The sequence below is a fragment of the Canis lupus genome, chromosome 6 (assembly GCF_048164855.1).
Source record: "Canis lupus baileyi chromosome 6, mCanLup2.hap1, whole genome shotgun sequence".
In the NCBI taxonomy this organism is placed as follows: domain Eukaryota; kingdom Metazoa; phylum Chordata; class Mammalia; order Carnivora; family Canidae; genus Canis; species Canis lupus.
In genome coordinates this window covers 3,536,703-3,555,486 of record NC_132843.1, presented here as the reverse complement: position 1 = coordinate 3,555,486, position 18,784 = coordinate 3,536,703, and the positions used below count along the sequence as shown (strand labels likewise).

General features: G+C 45.9%; 2 protein-coding genes across 17 annotated transcripts in view; one reads left to right on the top strand and one right to left on the bottom strand.

Moving 5' to 3' along the window:
- PRELID3A (PRELI domain containing 3A) overlaps positions 1 to 18,784 on the top strand; it is a 50,047-nt gene that overhangs the window by 25,352 nt on the left and 5,911 nt on the right. For 2 of the 6 annotated variants that reach the window (XM_072828656.1, XM_072828661.1), the window contains one exon: positions 1,508 to 2,376. The exons of the other annotated variants lie outside the window; for them this stretch is intronic. In XM_072828656.1, coding sequence (XP_072684757.1) covers positions 1,508 to 1,591 — 84 coding nt within the window. In that variant the 3' untranslated portion in view covers positions 1,592 to 2,376. Of the gene's footprint in view, positions 1 to 1,507; positions 2,377 to 18,784 lie in introns of those variants that run through there. 6 annotated transcript variants of the gene reach the window in all.
- Positions 11,186 to 18,784, bottom strand: part of LOC140634911 (centrosomal protein of 76 kDa) — a 234,552-nt gene continuing 226,953 nt past the window's right edge. For 6 of the 11 annotated variants that reach the window (XM_072828644.1, XM_072828648.1, XM_072828646.1 and 3 more), the window contains 5 exons: positions 17,886 to 18,023; positions 17,236 to 17,306; positions 16,636 to 16,663; positions 16,403 to 16,539; positions 11,186 to 14,604 (listed from right to left, as the gene is read on the bottom strand). In XM_072828644.1, coding sequence (XP_072684745.1) covers positions 14,346 to 14,604; positions 16,403 to 16,539; positions 16,636 to 16,663; positions 17,236 to 17,306; positions 17,886 to 18,023 — 633 coding nt within the window. In that variant the 3' untranslated portion in view covers positions 11,186 to 14,345. Of the gene's footprint in view, positions 14,605 to 16,402; positions 16,540 to 16,635; positions 16,712 to 17,235; positions 17,307 to 17,885; positions 18,024 to 18,784 lie in introns of all 11 variants that reach the window. The other 5 variants (XM_072828642.1, XM_072828647.1, XM_072828643.1 and 2 more) reach the window with 2 other exon arrangements.

Below are 18,784 nucleotides of genomic sequence, written 5' to 3'. Positions count from 1 at the left end.
CTTCATTAAACACAGATGGAGCTATACTGTATATACTCCTTTATGCTTGTCTTTTTTCTGTTTTTAAGCTACATTTTCTTTAAAAGTTCCCTCTTGAGGTTTAGTTGTGTAGCACTGAGGTCTTACTTCCTGAAGGATTTGAGGGCTCCTTGCAGGTAAACCCTGGTGTGCAGAGGCCATGGGTGCAGGGCACGACACCTGTCACTGCTGCAAACTGTACTCTGGCCTCATGAGCGTGTATCAGCCTCCGACACTGGTGACAGCCTCTGTTCCCCTCCTAGGTTAACTCTGGTGCACTGAGGGTAACTAGGTAACCTCGCAGGGGTGATGGTCTGAGAATTGTCGTGTAAGGGGTTCTGTTCTAGAGGGGAACGCGGAAATCTGTGCTTTGGGAAACCACATTTTGAAGCAGGGATGGGAGTGTCAGAACAGGTCAGTTGTCTTGACTTGGATGCTGGATCGGGTGTGTGTAGGGAGCTCGGTATAGCTTCAGCCTGCATTCTTGGGGCGCCGTGTGTACATGGCACTTACTAGGTCCACGTCACATTTTGGGTGAGATGAAGTGTGGTCAAAATAAGCATATGCACCTGTTGGGTTCTGAATTCTCCTCTGCTTTCAAAATTTATCAAAAAAAAAAAAAAAGATAAATTTTTAAAATGTTAAGATAGTTCTTAAGAAAGTGGTAGTGATTATTTTCAGAATTTCTTTGGCATAAATAGTCGGGTTGGCGATGTTGTTTTGGGTCTGGGATGGATTCAGTATTTATTTGTGCGGCGGCTCCGTTTGGAATTCACCATCAGTGCAACAACCAGTGCCGAATGATAGCATCGCATGGCAGCTGGGGCGCGGAGCCGTGGGAAACTTTTTTTTTTTTTAAGATTTTATTTATTTAATCATATGAGAGAGAGAGAGAGAGAGAGAGGCAGAGACACAGGCAGAGGGAGAAGCAGGCTCCATGCACCGGGAGCCTGACGTGGGATTCGATCCCGGGTCTCCAGGATCACGCCCTGGGCCAAAGGCAGGCGCCAAACCGCTGCGCCACCCAGGGATCCCCTGATATTCGGTCTTATGTTGCAGTCATTGGTGGTGATTGCAAGTTCTCAGCACTTTAAAACTCTGATCTCACCTTCCATCCATTGGTTTTTGTTTTTGTTTTTAAGATTTATTTATTTACCCCTGAGAGACACAGAGACACAGGCAGAGGGAGAAGCAGGCTCCGTGCACCCCGGGGTCACGCCCCGAGCCGAGGGCGGACGCCCCCCTGGCGGCCCTGAGTCACGGGGAAATTAAGCCTTGATTTCTAACTGGAGAAAATACTCAAAAGGTCAACTTTAGTCATACGTGCTGCGTCCCAGCTAACTCCCCGCGGGCGCTGCTGCTCGGTGGGGCCGCCGGCGCTCCGCGGGCCGGTTCTGGGCGCACAGAGGCGCCAGCGGGGTCGTCCTCTCCCGGGGCGGGGTGCAGGGCCGCGCGCCCCGGCACTCGCTCCGCGCTCTTCTCTCCGCAGGGGCGCGAGGCCTTGGAGTGGGTCATCGGCCGGCTCAACGCGGAGCTGGAGGGCCTGGCGACCCCCGCCCGCGCCGGAGCGTGAGCACCGCGGCGCCCAGACCCGGAGACCACCAGCGACTCGCAGGCGCAGCGGCAGGTGGCGGGCGTGCGCCCCGCGGCCCCATCCCTCCCCCACCCCCCCTCCCCATCCTCCCCCGCCCCACCCCCCTCCCGCACCCCGGGATGGCGCCCCTCCCGCACGGGCTCTGTGGGAGCGAGCCCTCGAGATCAGCGCATCCCTAGTAGGGGGCCGTTTAGGAAGGGGACTCTGGGAAAGGCAGGGGATCGGCCACATGCTGGCCTACAGCTTACCTTCACCTTTTCTTTACTTTTTTTTTTTTTTTTTATGGAATGTTTTGTTAAACAAGAAGTTGAATCTCCGCTGTCCCTTCCCCAGAAGCCAGAATAGCAGAGTGTAAAAGGGAATGGCTGTGTCCCCAACCTTCAACTAGTAGTTCTCGTGGGTTTGCTGCGGTCACCGACCAAGGGTGTTGGGGTCTGGCCGGCTCCCCCCACCCCCCTCCCCCGGGCCTGGCACCTGTGGGCCTGTGCTCCGACCTGCCCGCCCTCTCTGGACCTCGGTGACACCCCGCAAATATTACAGCCGCCCTGCATGCACACTTAATTTACTGACCAGATTTTATCTTCCACTGGAGTATCAGGAGAAACTATTTTGATCATGTCATATTACTTGCCTAAGGCTTTCATTTCCCAAAGTATTGAAATAAATCCAGAATCCTGCTGCCTTTCCTTAGTTTCCAGTGTTACATCCCTGTTACCGTTTACTGTGGCCCTTGAGTTTGGTAGGAATAAAGGTTGAATACACTAGCTACTGGTGTCAACTCTGTCAAAGCAGAAGTTACTGGGATGCTCTTTCCTCTGGGAAGTTGGGCCTTCTAGAGCTGTGGGAGCATGCTAGGCCATGCTTTGGTCTTTGTATTGGTTCCCACCTTCTGGTTAAGTAGCTCCTTCCAGAAGGTTCCTCTAGAAGCAGAGCCAGGTACTCTCTGGGAACAAGTTTTCCCTTTTTGTAGGAAAAGTGGTTGTACTAAATACTCTTTGCAGACTGTTCCACCCGTTTGGCATTAGAACCAACTATTCAGGCTGTATCTGATTTGAGCCTGTGGTTTTTTGGCTTTCCCAGATTCAGGACCGCTTGCCTCCAGCGTTTCTGTCGTCACCTCAAGGAAGGGGACGGTGCGCTTTGATACAGGGGTTGATTGCTGTGTGTCTCTGTTGGGAACTTCATCTTTCCCCCAGCAGATCCCGGCCTGGCGGAGCCTCAGTGAATGCCTGCTGTATTCAGAGCAGGTGTGCTCTGGGGCTGTCACACTTCAGGGTCCAGAGAAGCAGGAGAGTTACTTATTTGGGTGACTTGGGGGGCAGAGGAGCGTTGTCTCTGTGCTCCAGCCATCGGATTATAGGTGTGCAGGGGTAATGGTGTGCACAGCCTGTGAACTTGGAGCTTGAGGATCCCCCTTGCAAACTGCAGACTGATTTTCCCCTCAAAGGTGGGAAGGCGGGAGCTGATGGAAAGCGCCCCAGCAGCCTGGTGGCTCCCTGGGCCCCTGTGCCCTGCCATCAGCTGCTGGCACTGGGCCCGCCATGGGCCTTGGGCCGCAGAGTCTCGGGGTGGGGGGCCGGGCACCACTGTGCGGGGCTGGAATTGGGAGTACTGGGCTTCATTGATGGAACATACTTGGAATATCTGCTCAAGCATGTATTTTAACTTTTGTTTAAAAATTTTAAAAGATTTTTGACAGAAGACTGTGTGAGCGCAGCGCACAGTAGGTAGTGAGGCCGAGGGCAAAGCAGGCTCCCCGCTGAGCAGGGGGCCGCAGCGAGGCTCAGTCCCAAACCCAGGATCGTGACCCGAGCCGAAGGCCGGTGCTTTACCGACAGAGCCCGCCCCGCCCCAGCCCCCCCCCCCCCCCCCCGACCCCTATTCTAACTTTTATAATCACTGCTGAGAGTCAGCCGTGGTTGATGAAAGAGGCAAGCCTGAGACCCGAGGAGACTGCCGGCCGCTCAGCACGCTCCTGCCCGTCTTCAGCGGCCAGAGCGCAGCTTGGGGCGGGGGCGGCTAGAGCCTAGGAGCTGCGGCTGGTTCTGCACTTGTAAAGGGTTGTAAATCCCCGCGCCCCCCCAGAAGCGTAGGCGGGGAGACCCCAGGAGGCTTATTGTTTACGCCCGGCCCTTGAAGCCGACCCCTTTCTTGGGGAGTCCGTGACCTCTCTCAGTCAACATGAATAAAACTAAATTTGTTCCCTTTCACCAAACCGCCTTCTGTTCCCCCATTTCTAAGTAGCCCTACTTCCATTTCCCAAATTCAAAACCTGAGTTACATGAGACTTCCTCCTGCTGCTTTCTCTCTGTAGCCGGTTGGAAGCCACACGTTCCCGCGAAAGGCCCCGGGTCAGTCGGCTGCCCTCCCATTTCCACGCCGCGGTCGGCCTCGGCGCCCCGCGCCCTCGACCTCGCAGGCCGGTGGTTAGAGGCACTGACTCGCGCCTGGCTCGTCGAGCCTCCCCTGCGCCGCGGCGACCCGCTCCGGGCCCCCTTCCCGTCCCGCCCCCGACCCGGTCCCAGTCCCCGCCTCCGTCCCGCTCCGGTCCCCGTCCCCATCCCCGCTCTGGCCCCCGTCCCCGCCCCCGTCCCCGATCCCGCTCCCGTCCTCGTCCCCGTCCCCGCCCCCGCCCCCGTCCCCGATCCGGCTCCCGTCCTCGTCCCCGTCCCCGCCCCCGCCCCCGTCCCCGCTCCGGCCCTCGTCCCCGTCCCCGCCCCTGTTCCCGCTCCAGTCCCCGTCCCCGCTCCGGCCTCCGTCCCAGCCCCCGTCCCCGTCCCCGCTCCCGTCCCCGCTGCGGTCCCGGTCCGGGTCCCGGTCCCGCCCCAGGAGCAGCCGCCGCGGGGCGGGCGTGGGGAGGCTCGGTCCTGGGAGCGGGGAAGCCTTGAGCGGACGCGGACGCAGCTGACACCCCGCGGGGGTGGTAGGCAGAGCGCTCCCGCTCAGGCTCCTCGTTTTCTGAACCACGGCAACTCGTGACATGGTGTTTGCTGTTTCAAGCCAGTGGCTTGGGGTAATGTTACGTAACGATAGGTAGCTAGTACTTCATATTTAAAAAAAAATTATTCATGAGAGACAGAGAGGGAGAGAGGGAGGCAGGGATACGGCCTCGATCCCAGGACCTGGGGATCATGATCATGACCCGAGTCAAAGGCAGATGCTCGGGTAGCCCCGGTGGCGCAGCGGTTTGGCGCCGTCTGCAGCCTGGGGTTTGATCCTGGGGACCGTGGATCGAGTCCCACGTCAGGCTCCCTGTGTGGAGCCTGCTTCTCCCTCTGCCTGTGCCTCTGCCCCTCTCTCTCTGTGTCTCTATGAATGGATAAATAAAGTCTTAAAAAAAAAAAAAAGCAGACGCTTAACTAAGCCACCCAGGTGCCTACTAATAACTTGCTTTATATTGTTTGTACAATCATTTCTAAGTGGCCCCCTTTTCATCCTGTTCCACTTCTTGTCCGATTATTCAAGAATAATCTCATTATAACTACCCTGAATAAGAGGTTTTTTTTTTTTTTTTTTTTTACTCCTTTTTGGAGAAAATCGAAACCAGACCTCAGCGATGGCCCAGATGACTTGGACTCAGGTGGGCATCAGATTGCACTGTAGGAAATACTCTCCCTCCTCCCTCCTCTGAAGCCATGGGAAAATAGACTTCTGTGAGGTGTCCTTGACTGATGCCATTCCTAGACATTTATGCTCCTTTGGGCTTTTTTTTTTTTTTTTTAATCTGTTCACATAGCTGGCCAGTTTACAGTTCCTCAGGAGCCAAGATCAGATGTTCTGCTTTGCACACACATTTGTGGGCATTTGTAAGTGCTTTGGTGATGTGAGAACTGGATTCAGTCATCGCACCTAACACGAAACACAGCTGGAAACGTCTCAGGGCTGCGCAGCACAGCTTTGGAATTGGGGACACCTCAGGCTGGACGCTGGGCAAATGACAACCTCGTTATTCCTGTTTCTGGTCTCTAAGAGAGGATATTAATAGTGCCTACTTCAGAGTTGAGCATAAAGGGAGATAATGTGGCCGAGGGTGCTTAGCACGGTATCTGATATATAGGGTATGTGCTCAATAACTGGTAACTACTGAAAATCAAAAAATATTTTTAAAAATTATGTATTAATAGTACACAGCACAGATTATCATAATGCTTATCTCCATAGCTTTCCTTATTTTCTTTTATTGACCAAATTGTTTTGCTATGACAAAGTTGAAATACAGTTGACCCTTGAACAATGCAGGTGTTAGGGGAACTGATGTCTCCCCAGTCAAAAAACCCCATATAACTTCTGACTCCCCAAAACTTTACTAATAGCTTACTATTGATCAGAAGCCTTACCAAGCACATAGTCAATTAACACATATTTTGTATATGTAACCTATACTGTATTCTCACAATATAATAAGCTAAAGAAAATACTCAGAAAACGAGAAATATGCTGATGGTACTTTACTGTATTTACTAAGAAAAAAAACTAATCTGCATTGAGGACCCGCATAGCTCAAACCCATATTGTTCAAGGGGCAACTGTAGTTTACGATGTTTAAAGTATCAGTCCAGTGGCACATAAAGTTTAATTAAAATGTTATGATTACCAGTAAGAGTGAACTCCCATAATGTCCAAGAGGCAAGTGGTAAAAAGTTGCGTACAGACTCGGTACTGACAAATACGCCTTCTGCATAGATGTCGTAGCTTCAGTTCTAGGTCTCCAAGATCTCTACACATCTGCACATCAGTATGTTAATGGGAAAAAGCTGGTCGGGGAGGCAGGCCTGTGCCCGCAACTCCACCCAGGAGCTCTGGGGGCAGGTCACCCAGAGAGAACGGTGCGGTGCGTGCCATTTATCAGGGTCAGGGAGGAGGCCCAGACGGCCCGCAGAGCTTCTGCAGCTCCAAGTCAACCATGTCAACGGCGTGAGCTACCGACGCAAGCTTCTCTATTCTAGTTAGCACCTCAGGACTGCGGTGGCTTACTGACCTCGAGGAACAGGGGCTGCACGTGGCTGTTATCTGTTAGAGAGCACAGATGAAAATCACAAATGTTTTGGAGACATCTTGCTGGTTCCATCTTTGTATTTCTCACTTCTCATTTCCATATTTACCTGCTCATTCCATCATTAATTCCCTCCACAGACATTTATTGAGCACCTGTTACATGCTAGAGACGGGATATGGCAATGAGGAAATCTTGTCTTCCTGGAACAATTCAGTAGCGTGTTAGGTGCTTGCTGAGTGCAATGGAATGAGAAATGGAGAAGGGAGGAGGGAGAAGGGAGGAAGGAGAAGGGAGGCAGGAGAATTAGGAGGCTACTTAAGGCAGCCGCTTGGGAAAGCAGGCACGTTCTGCAGAGCCACATGAGACAGAACCAGGGGGTAAACAATGGGAGTAAATTACATGAGGGCAGGACTTCCCAAGCATCAGAACTGTTCAAAGATAGAACTTTGCATAAATAAGTGTCTCCCTGGTCCTTGGACACATATCAAAAGAGTCCAGAGCTTGCCAGCGGCTGGAGTGAGGACTGAATGCCTTCTCGGATCACTTTGAGCTCTGAGAGTCACTAGCAGAGATATTTGGTGGAGAAGAGAGCCCGGCAGTGATGGGGTTTACAGCACTGAGGGGGCCAAAGAGACCAGCTTCTTGGCTGTGGGATCCCATTACTACACTGGGAGGTGGATATACTGGGGGCTCCCTATAGCCGCTAACTGGTTCTTTGACCAAACTGGACAAGAGTTGCCTGTTTGCTTCCTTTTAATGCAATGAAGATAGTCTGTCACATGTAGTCGCCCCTACGGCTACCTGCTTCTCTTTACATGTCGGACAGGAATACACATCACAGGGTGGGAGCAGACTTGCCAGGTCTGAGACGGTCTCCCCACTGCATAGATGGGGAGATGAACCATCAGTAACCGGATGTTCAAGTAAAACGCTGGGGGTTTTGTGTCTGTTTTTAATATAGATCAACTCATCTCTCTGAAAATTTTTAATGTTGGGAGATCTACTCAGGTGTCATTTGTTTTTAAACGAGGTATAGCTGACACACAAGGACTTAGATTCTTTACAACAATTAGTAAAGCTGAATTTTTGTCTTTGGCTCCCCAAGTTTCAAATAAATGCAGCATATTTTGCACTTTTTTTTTTTAAGATTTTATTTATTTGTGACAGACACACAGAGAGAGGCAGGGACACAGGCAGAGGGAGACGCAGGCTCCACGCAGGGAGCCCGACATGGGACTCGATCCCAGTCTCCAGGATCATACCCTGGGTCAAAGGGGGCGCTAAACCTCCGAGCCACCGGGGTTGCCCTATTTTGCACTTTTTCTTGTGTTTCTGTAGTACACATAATCAGGTTTGTCACCAAAAGAAATATTGCCGGGGATCCCTGGGTGGCTCAGCAGTTTAGCGACTGCCTTCGGCTCAGGATGTGATCCTGGAGTCCTGAGATCGAGTCCCACATCGGGCTCCCAGGATGGAGCCTGCTTCTCCCTCTCTCTGTGTCTCTCATGAATAAGTAAATAAAATCTTAAAAAAACAAAAACAAATATTGCCTGAATATCAGTCACCTCACACTTCATTTTAATGAAAAGGTTGGCTTGGATACACAAAGATTTTCCTCAATTTCTTGTTAGGCCTGGCTCAGGCTCTCCGGTACCTACTGGTAGGTACCTGTGTAGTACGGGCTGTTTGCTCCAGTGTGTTGAATGCCTCTTCCTGGTTAAAACAGACTTAGAGATCACCTCATCTGCTAACACCGTTGCTTTAAAATGGATGAAACTGAAATCCAGAAAGGTTAAGGGACCTTCCCAATGTCGAACAGCTGTTCTGTTGTCTGGAGCATAGGTCAGTTAGAGCCATTTCCAATACTGGAAACCAGGTGCTGCAGAAAGGTCAGCTTCCCTGATTACAGACTCCTTTCAGTCATCAGAATGAAAGCTCCCATCCTGGAAAACCCTTCTCGCTAGGGCTGGAGTGGAGGAAGGCCCAGTTCTTGTGCAGCTGTGTCTACCACGGGCTACGCGGGGGAAGATTTCAGGCGGTCACAGGAGTCGCTTGGGGGCGGGAGCGCCCAGCCAGTTACACTCACGGTGCCAGTCCAAGTCTACATTCTCTGAATCCGACTTCTGAAATGGCCTTGAGAGTGTGCTGGGAGGACTCCTGGCTTTTTACCTCAAGTCACGTTCCCTTCCTTGGTGGGCAAGCTGGAATCTTCTTAGGCTTCTGTTCACTTTGGGATGTCCGAGATCAAAATTTCTTCCCTTTAGAAATGGCAGGGATTCTGGTTCTGGTTTACACCTCGGGCTCCGTTCAGCAGTAGCTGCATCGTGCAGACTGACCTGTGCAGAGCCTGGCTTGTTCCTTCTCCCCCCACGTGCCTCCCTATGGCTTTCAAATCATGACTACTTAGGAACCGGACATTCAGGGTAGCTCTGCAGAAACCCTTTCATCTCTGGCATTTCCACCCCTTAACACCGCTGCTCCTGCAAGGAGTTGGGATGTGATGTCCCCTGCCGTGTTGCTCTAGGGAAAAGGGGCTGACAATTCTTCAGTCACGAGGGAACACCAAAGCAAAGAACGTATAGAAGGGCAACTCTTTAAAAGTGAGCAAGTTTGCCAAATGCAGGCCCTCCTTGCCAGCCACATCCAAGACAAGGGAGGTCCCTCCTTTTATCAAGCCACAGATGATGAGACTCATGAGTGTAGCTTGCGAGAGCATTCCCAGCGCAGGACCCAAGGCTCAGACCCTCTGGGCAGCAGAAGAGGTCTGAGCACTGAGTTGTATGTTTAAACATAAACATCCAGACAATTCTTCACTTCCAAAGCTGCAGGACAGAAAGGAACTTCTGATGCCCCACTTTTTAAAAGCCATGTCTTGCCAGTTCTGAAGCTCTCTTCCTTCCACTGCTTCAATGATTCTGAAATGGCTCGGGTTTTGCTGCCAGCATAATTGACTTTGCATAGTAGGACCTATTCTAAATACACAAATGACACATCACGTACATTTTAATGGAATGCACCAGAATAATGGTGCAAATTCAGTCTGCCAGGTAACTGCACCTGAACATTTAATTAGCCTGGGCAGAGTTTTATATTATGTAAGTTCTGAGCTCCTCAACTTTTTGGTTGGGTAAGGTTTCCAGACATGGACCTTTGGCTGACATGGGAGAAGGAGCATACTCTGTATGAACATTAGAATGAATTGGTGTGTACCTACACATTCTGCAAAGGGACAAGAACTGAAGTCTTTAAACACATCATATGTATAATCAAGCTCTTTTCTAAAAATAGATCTCTTTATGAAATGCTAGACTATGATGATTTACTACGTTCCTTCACTGAACCTGGGAAGGAGAAAGACATATAGTTAGAAGGGTTACCCAAAGCTTTTCTCTTTGTGGTATCCAAATTTTCTGTCTCTGGAGTCCAGGAGACACAAGGCAAGGACTCTTGACTTGGACTGAGCAAGTCACACTGGACACTGGAGTGTGAGCTGGACACACATCTGGTTATATATACCTCACAGAGAAGCTTCGGTGGAAGGAGATCCTCAAATATGCCTGACAAATAAGGGCACAGCTTGTGGAAATAAGATTCAAATTCAGTATCAGGTAATATCTATGGTATGTAAAGACCTTAAATGATGCTCTTTAGTTAACAGAAACATAAGAGCTTCCCTAAGCTCACTCTGGGTTGAATCTTTCTAGTTTTCTCCTCAAGCAATTTACATGCTACAATAGGAAATTTCCTAAGCATGGGGCATTTTAAGAATAGAGTAGAATGAGGAATTCTATTTAGAAAAAACACATAAAAGCTCTTGTCTCCATGCATGTGCCTTCTTATACAATGAAACATTATGTACTATTTACAGAATTTTAATTTCCTACACTGCTGAGGATAAAAAAAGAAGTCACAGCTTCTGGGTAACACAGAGTTATGGCTGTGGCTCCATTTCAAAGTGTTTTTTTATTATAAATGAAAAGTTTTCCTTTACTTTAAAAAGTTATTTCTTAAGAAGATTTTATTTATTTGGCAGAGTGCAGGCATGAGCGCACAAGCAGGGGTAGAAGCAGATTGGAGAGGGAGAAGCAGGCTCTCTCCTAAGCAGGGAGCCCGATGAGGGGCTTGATCCCAGAACCCTGGGATCATGACCTGAGCCAAAGGCAGACATGTAACAGACTGAACCACCTAGGGGCCCCTTTGCCTTTTTCTTAAAAAAAAAAAAAAAAAAAAAAAAATTATTTTAACGAGTGCGCAGGAGTGAGGGGAGGGACTAATGGAGAAGGAGGAAGAGAATCTCAAGCAGACTCCCCACTGAGCACAGAGCCCAATGAGGGGCTTGATCCTATGACCCTGAGATCATGACCTGAGCCAAAACCAAGAGTCGGACACTTAACTCACTGAGCCACCTAGCTGCCCCTTTTCAAAATGTTTCTAGTGTGGTCCTTGTCAGACTGTGTTTCTCAACCCAATCTTAACTTACTGATGACACAAGCATCTTGCCTTCCTAACCTAGGTGGTTTCTTACAACTAGTTACCAAAAGACATCACCATTTTACAACAGGAACTCAACACAGAAGTTACGATGGAAAGCCATTTTATTTTTCCCTAAATTTTAAAAGACTTGAATGGAAAACGTTTAGTACTGTCATGTCACCCTGAATGCCAGCAATACCCTGACTTTCATACACACAGGAAGCCAGGTCCAGTCAGTGTACACATTTCTCCATGGCCCTTCGAACAGTTTTGCATAAACAAAATTTTCTGCCGTTTTGCTTTAGCAAATAGCAACATAATTTAAAACTTTCATGTCTGCTATTTGACTCCTAAAATCCAATCCTGTATTTATTAATACAGTTAGAAAAATAAAAGCCTTAAAAATTCATGGTATGAGTGTCCAGTGCTAATCATATCATGTCTTCAAATGAAAGATCATTTTTAAAGCTTCTACATGACAAACTCCTGTTTTGAGAGGTTTAAGACTTGAAATCTAGTAAGACTGTTATGTCAATGTACATAGCAATTATTTCCATTTCACTTGTCCCTGAAGAGTTAATTCCCATTGTCTGCTGAATGAATGCCTTTCAAATATTAATAAATATATTACAGTATTTACAATTATTCTTATCTACTCTGACACTGGTAGAAAGTTAAGCCGTGGGGAAGGAATGATCTCCCAGCAGGGTGGGCTTGTGAGGTCTGGGACAAACGGAACAGGTGCTAGAGGATGTGCCAAAGGCTGCTCGGGTGTACACACAAGCTCTCAGACACATCTCCTTCCGATCAGCTAGCCAACGATTTGGTGGTGTTGGATCAGGTGCAAATGCCAGAAACCAAGAAAAAAGGAATACTGTGAAGGTATGTTCTTTTAGTAGTTAAGACGAGAAAGAGGACTAAGGTAACACTAGGTTAACAGGGGTCAAACCATTCTGCACTAGCTGTTAGTGAATTTCTCTCTGGGAATTACTTAATTTAATTGAGGTACTGGGTTCATGTCATGGATATGGGAGAAACTGTCAAGAAATTGTTTTGGCAATAAAAAGTGATGCTAATTCAATTTCTACACTTTTAACTGTGTTATGTGTCGTCTTCTCATACTGCGAACTGTCTCATGTAGATGCACCAACCACTTGACAAACCTCATTAATGCCACTGAAGGATTCACATTCTAACACTCTGGGAAGAGTGATCATAATGCCCAAATCAGCCAAGAGCATCATAAACCTGAAGGAGTGAAGCAAAAACTGAGATGGGCTAGGTATCTGCCTTGTAAATGTGAATGAAATTCTCATTTCAGGGGCTTAGTTTCCTATGTCTTAGTAACAGCAGTAAACTCATCATTATTTTAAAAAGCACATTACTGTGTGTCATGTCTATATACATACACAAATACCATTGTTTCCCAGTAGTCATACAGAGGCCCAAACCTGGGGCCCTCAGAGGGTGTGGCTTCCACCGAACCATCAAGGGTATAGAGTCCAAATAATCCCTTGGAAAATTTTATAAATGAGATTCACCCAATAAAATGTTTAAACCTCTAATACAAGAGTCTTTACAGTAATTTAAACATTTGCAAAATCAGTAAGGTTCTTTGGTGGCCCACTTTTTACATGCAAATACAGAGGAACTGTTAACATGCATTATTTTAGTCAATTGGTAAAGTTTATTTCATAAGTAATTTTAAGCCATTTACTAAAGTGTACATTTCAATCCATTACAAACTACTACCAGAGCAGTTCTGAGGTATTACTGTTAATCTAACATAGAAATGCTACTATACTTTGATGTGGTATGAAATGTGACTGCCATGCCTTTAATGGTGCTGTTGCAGTGCTGACTACAGATGTGTCCTATAGCTTTTAGGAAATTATTGTGCATGTGCATTAACTGATTTTCTAAACATCCATGGCAATTTGATCGGTTGGTCATTTTTTTAATTAAAAAATTTATGTATTTATTTGTAATTTATTTTTTATTTAAATTCAATTTGCCAACAAAGCATACTAAAAATAAAGTACAGCTCCTAGTACGGGACAGACAGGCTGAGAAATTTCAGGTAAACAGTGCTACCTTCCAACCTACCTTCATCAAAAACCCACCTTACACACTCCAGTCATTTACAAGGAAAACTTGTGCAAAAAGCATCCAAAAAGTCTATTAGCAGGTTAATTTTCTTGTAATTTTAAAAGAACTAGACAATGTTTTTTCCCTTAAAATTCATTTAGAAAAATAAATAAATTTCAGTTTGAGACCTCAGGTACCAAATTGTGGCTTAATTTAGTTGTGATGGCTAAGACTATAAAGTTATGAAAAATGTAGCTGAAGATGGATGAGCTCCAGCTCATTCCCTGTAGTGTGGCAGCTGGCACCCCAATGCTGTCACAATCGTTTTCAAAGTTAACCAAAATACACTCAACTTCTTGACAAACTTTTAGCCTTCCTTTGTCCTGAAACTCCCACAAAACTTTATTCTGAGACCTCTTTTACAAAACTACAAGTAACCATAATACATTCAAGATAGGGAATGAAGACCTGTCACCCACTCAGGAGACACTGATCCATTGCACCAGGGCAAACACAGCAGCTCAGAGGAAATGGTCACCCATTTGGGTGTACAGCTTATCCAGATGTTTTGCACTAGAACGCAGGAATGAAGTCCCTCCTGTAGTCTTTTTGTCTCCGAGCAACAATAATTTAAAATCAGTTTGATAGTATAAGCAAATCCTTCTGGGTTTTGTATCGTGACATGATACACAGCCGGTCCCCGACTCCAGGTGTCTGGTGTGTGGCAGGGCCCGGTCACTATGTACATTAGATAGGAACACTGTCAGGTGGAAGTGCCAATATGACTTACTGCTTAGAACTGTGCTAACATCGACAGCTTTGTGAGGCTGATTTCTCACATGAGAAGCTTTTTGCCTTAGTCAGGAAATTCTCTGAGGAACAGTAGGGAACTGAACTAAGGAAAAAGTCTCTGGCTTCCAAATCCACACACACACAAAAGCAAGTTTCAAACTATTGTTCTCTCTTGGTGCAAATGAGCAATTGGCTGACCTGTCACGTATCATCAATCGATATGAACACAGCATTCAGTCTGTGGAACAACGTGATGCAGCAAAAACCTGATCTAATGCGAATTCAAGCCTAGTAACTAAGACCACGGCAAGGAGAGCCAGCCCAGCTCAGTGTTCTCCTATACTAGTGCCGACTCTGAACACAAAGCAACTGAAAGGCACAGGCTCAGATTTCATTGATAGTCCTCTCTGAAGGGCAGTATTCCGAGGGGCCTGGTGAGGACATATAGAAAGACTGTGTTTTCCTTTTTAATCGGGCTCTTTTGTTGGCCAACACCAGGCTGCGCCGGCTTGAACTGATGATTTCCGAAATAAACTTTTTGCAGTCTACACACACCTCCATAGTACTCCAGTCCTCCATCAGCTCTTTGGGAAACTGTAGTTCTTCATCTGATTTGTCTACAGGTTTAGATTTTGAGGAGAACCTGGAACAAAACAAGATGTTTAGAATATCCAGTAGTGTTACTTATAGTTCTACTGCAATACTAAGAAAATATGTGCAAAAAGTAAATTTGTTGCCAAGACATTATGGAATGAGCGAGTCACCTCATGTTCTTTCTTTTTTTTTTTTTATGATAGTCACAGAGAGAGAGAGAGAGAGAGAGAGAGAGAGAGGAGAGAGAGGCAGAGACACAGGCAGAGGGAGAAGCAGGCTCCATGCACCGGGAGCCTGACGTGGGATCCGATCCCGGGTCTCCAGGATCGCGCCCTGGGCCAAAGGCAGGCGCCAAACCGCTGCGCCACCCAGGGATCCCCCTCATGTTCTTTCAAGGGAAGAATTTCTAATTGGAAATAAAGCTCAAAATGTTTTTTAAAAAAGAAACCAGGGAACGTATTTTATTAAGAAAGAATAATACTGAAAACTCTTGGTATCACTTTTGGAAAAAGGGATAGAGTATTCATCTGAATACCATACATGATATATAGTGGACTTCAACAACTAAAAGCAATCAAAATGTTGCTAACGTCCTATCAGTAATTCAGAAGGGACTTCAAGTCCTTTTTTTCCAGTGACCCTGGGTCAGGGTTGGTGAACGTGAGTCAACTGTAGGCAGACTATAGTAAGCTGAAGTCAATTGGTCTTAATCTTGAAAAGTTATCTTCAGACCAGCTTCCTTAGCATTTTCGCATTTATCAAATATACCTTCCCCTCTCCAACGCTTCTACTTGGGTGACTAATTCTTTGGATTCAGAGAGCTGGAGTTAACTAGATCAACATAAAAATAAATGTTTTGGGTAATTTTTCGAAATAACTAGGAATCATCTATTCATGTACTCCTTCAATTAAACCAACAAGAACATAAGTTTAGAGTAAGTACAGAAAGGAACACCACCACGCCTTAGCTCGCAGGTGACGATCCCAAGTTGGAGGCCATCATGGAGGAACCAGCAGGGTCTCTGGGCAGAGTGGACAGCCCGGGTGGTGGTGGTGGTCGGGGGGCGGGCGGCAGCAGTCACCTGCTGGGGTCCTGGCTTCCCTGCCTCACTGCCCACAGCTGTGGTGTGCAGGAATCCCACCACCCAACACTCAAGCAGCAGTACCAGTGTCCCTCCTCGACAGGGGGCAGCTGGTGTATAAAACTCCATTTTTTGGCCCCGTGTGTGTGTGTGTGTGTGTGTGTGTGTGTGTGTGTGAGAGAGAGGCAAGCTGGCCTGAATCTCTTCTGTTCTTTCTTGAAGATCAATACTAACTTTACTCTGCATTAAATGCAAAGGGACTGATATTCAGGCAATTTTTTTTTTTAAATTGCCATAAAGCTTTTGGCATAAAGCTTTATTTCTGTCCTATTTCCAAGAGGAAGATAAGCTAAAGTTATTGCAGACCATTGGAAACCCGGAACTACACAATTTGCTTTCTAAAATTAAAGAAGGAAAGAAAGATTAGACTGTTACATGCAAGTTTTCAACTCCACTGAAAACAAGGTCAATTTTAAAGATGACTTTTAAAGGACCCATAAAAGTAATTATTTCTAAAGTAGAAAAGGAATGACGACATTCAAGTATGCTTCAAGTAACCAGCCATTACCCCTTGACAAGTTACCTCTGGGAAGTTTTGGAGACTTGCATGCAAGTCAAAACTACATTAAAACCAAGCACCCAGCCACACACAGCCACCGGGCCAACCCAAACCACCTGGAGTCAAAACCCCACCTCGTCAGCAGTCCTCAAAAGGAGAAATTTCTTTTACAGAGGATGCTCTGAGGTCCCAGGCCCTTTGCTCACCTGGCAATGCTCCGGAGTGGCCGATGGTGGCCAGTGGTGGGCTTTTCTGCCCTCATACAACTTTCCCCTCTTTGCAAGGCAGAAGGTCCCAATGAAAAGATGGGAAGAGTGGAGTATGGTTTGGAGGGCAGCCGCATCTATTATCCCAAATAAAACCAAGAATGAGCAGTACTGTTAAAGAGGTAGACTCCTTAAAATGAACATCAGTTATAATTTTACCAAGCTTAGCTTACCTTTTTGCAACACTGTGAACACACCGGCCTGTATACAAAATCAGAAGTGTTACTCAGCATGGTACCATAGATGTGACTGGAAAGTCAGAGAAGCCAGTGACTGAGTGGTTGTGAATTTCTATAATAAACTGCAAAAACTCTGGTTTTTCCACCAAATTGATACAACTGTGGATCACCAAGAAGACAACCCGTAAAACTTAACTCTTACAGTATTTCCTGTAAAAGGATCAACTTACATCTATCTGTCTGGGATTTTCTTATTTGTCTATCGAGGGATCATAAGACTAAGACAATCACATCTAATTTTTTTCTGTTTAAACAGAAAATATGGTTATTAGAATGATTTTAGTCATATAAAGGAAATACATGCAGAGAAACATTTTCCAGGTTTAATACCAAGTAACTGCTCTGCTCTTTTGAAGAAATCAGTATTATTTAACCCACGAGCATGGCACAATGTGATAGTGGGCTAGGTAATCTCTAATGCTGTTCCTTGTATAGAAAAATTATTAAAGTATAAATGTAATTGGTATTTGACTACTGTCATCAATTACAAAAAAACAAAACAAAACAAAACAAAAAAACAAACAAAAACCTTACCTCTTACAGAACTGACAGGTATAAGACCAGGTGAAGAAGGAAAATCTTCTGGTTCGGCAACAAAAGCAGAGCTAGAAAGACAAATTGAAAGAGAGAAAAAAGCATTGCCAGTAGTTAATTCATAATTTATGTGTCTAAATATGCTTTACATTTATAGATTGGGGAAATTTAGCAGACAAAAGGAAAAAGAGAATTCAGAAACTCTGTTTTCAAGTTTGGCTCTGTGAGAATTATAATTTGGCTATTTATTTACTTATAATTAAACTTTTAAAAGGTAGCAATAGGTCATAGCTCTCAGAGGCTTAGCATCATGGAATCAATCTGAAGAAATTCTGAGACAGTCTCTTTCTCAGATACATATTCTTTACAAGCCTTTAAAATGCACACATGGTTTTATGCAGGCATGCCGTTATTTATTATGGTTGTTTTAAATCTTCCACAGTTTTTGATTTCTCAGGGAGAAACAAAAATACCTTTTTTTTTTTTTTGTAAGCAAGGCAGAACAGGAACTGTGTATTAGAGAATAAGCTTCTTATCTCTTAAAATCCCCTCTACCATCTGGCTGCCAGGAGACCACTCCCTCAGGAGACCAAGCCTGGCACTGACCATTCTTCTAACCCTACTTATCAATCAACTTGAAATAGCTCTACCTTTCCTTTTTTCAAGGCGGTGTAGACATCTTTATACTGTTGGTACTTTTCCAGTTCTGCCTTCACCAGGACCTGACGAATATGCATCACTTCCTCCACAGTAAGAGCTAGGCATTCCACTGGATAGCAAAATTCCTCCTGAAATTCAAAATTCCACATGAATAAGAAACTCCCACCCCCCCTTTTCTGGCACTGTGCAGTTTCCCTTCAGATCAGACACCTGGTTAGTAGCTTCAGAGAAGAAAGGAGGTTTCCCAATGAACTGTGGAACAGAGCTGGCTCACTCTGGGGACCACATAATTTCTAATTACACTAAGACAACAGATGGCAGAAAACTTCTGGGGACCTATAATGTCAAACATTATGGTTTACTGAAATTTCCAGGAAAGGAAAAGTTCCTCACATTTGGGTACATATTTGGCCTCAAGTTTCTATTCCATTAAGCAGAGCCATGTATCTATGCATTGAAATCTTGAAGAAAATTTTCTTGTTCTAAACCAAATTGAAGTCTGTTTTCTCCTTATGATTTTACAAAGACATTATTACTTCCTATTGTATTGTATAGTATATGCAAATAAATAGCAAATCTGCGACACTGGTACTATTTAGAAAACTGGTCTGTGGTACCCAGAATAGCCAAAAGAAGGTGGTTAGTAATTTATACTGAGAAGCATTATTTAGTGGTAAGTTACATCAGCATATCATTAAAAAATCCTAATGGTACGAGTGGAACTGGACTATGTAACTACTGGTGCAGTTTACAGCCAAAAGGCAACCTCTACAGACTACCCCACAGTTCTCTAAGATTTCTGTTATTACTTTTAAATGACTGTTGAATGCACAGTCAGCACTGCAAAGACGTGGAGAAAATCTTAAGAATTTCACAATAAATATTTATG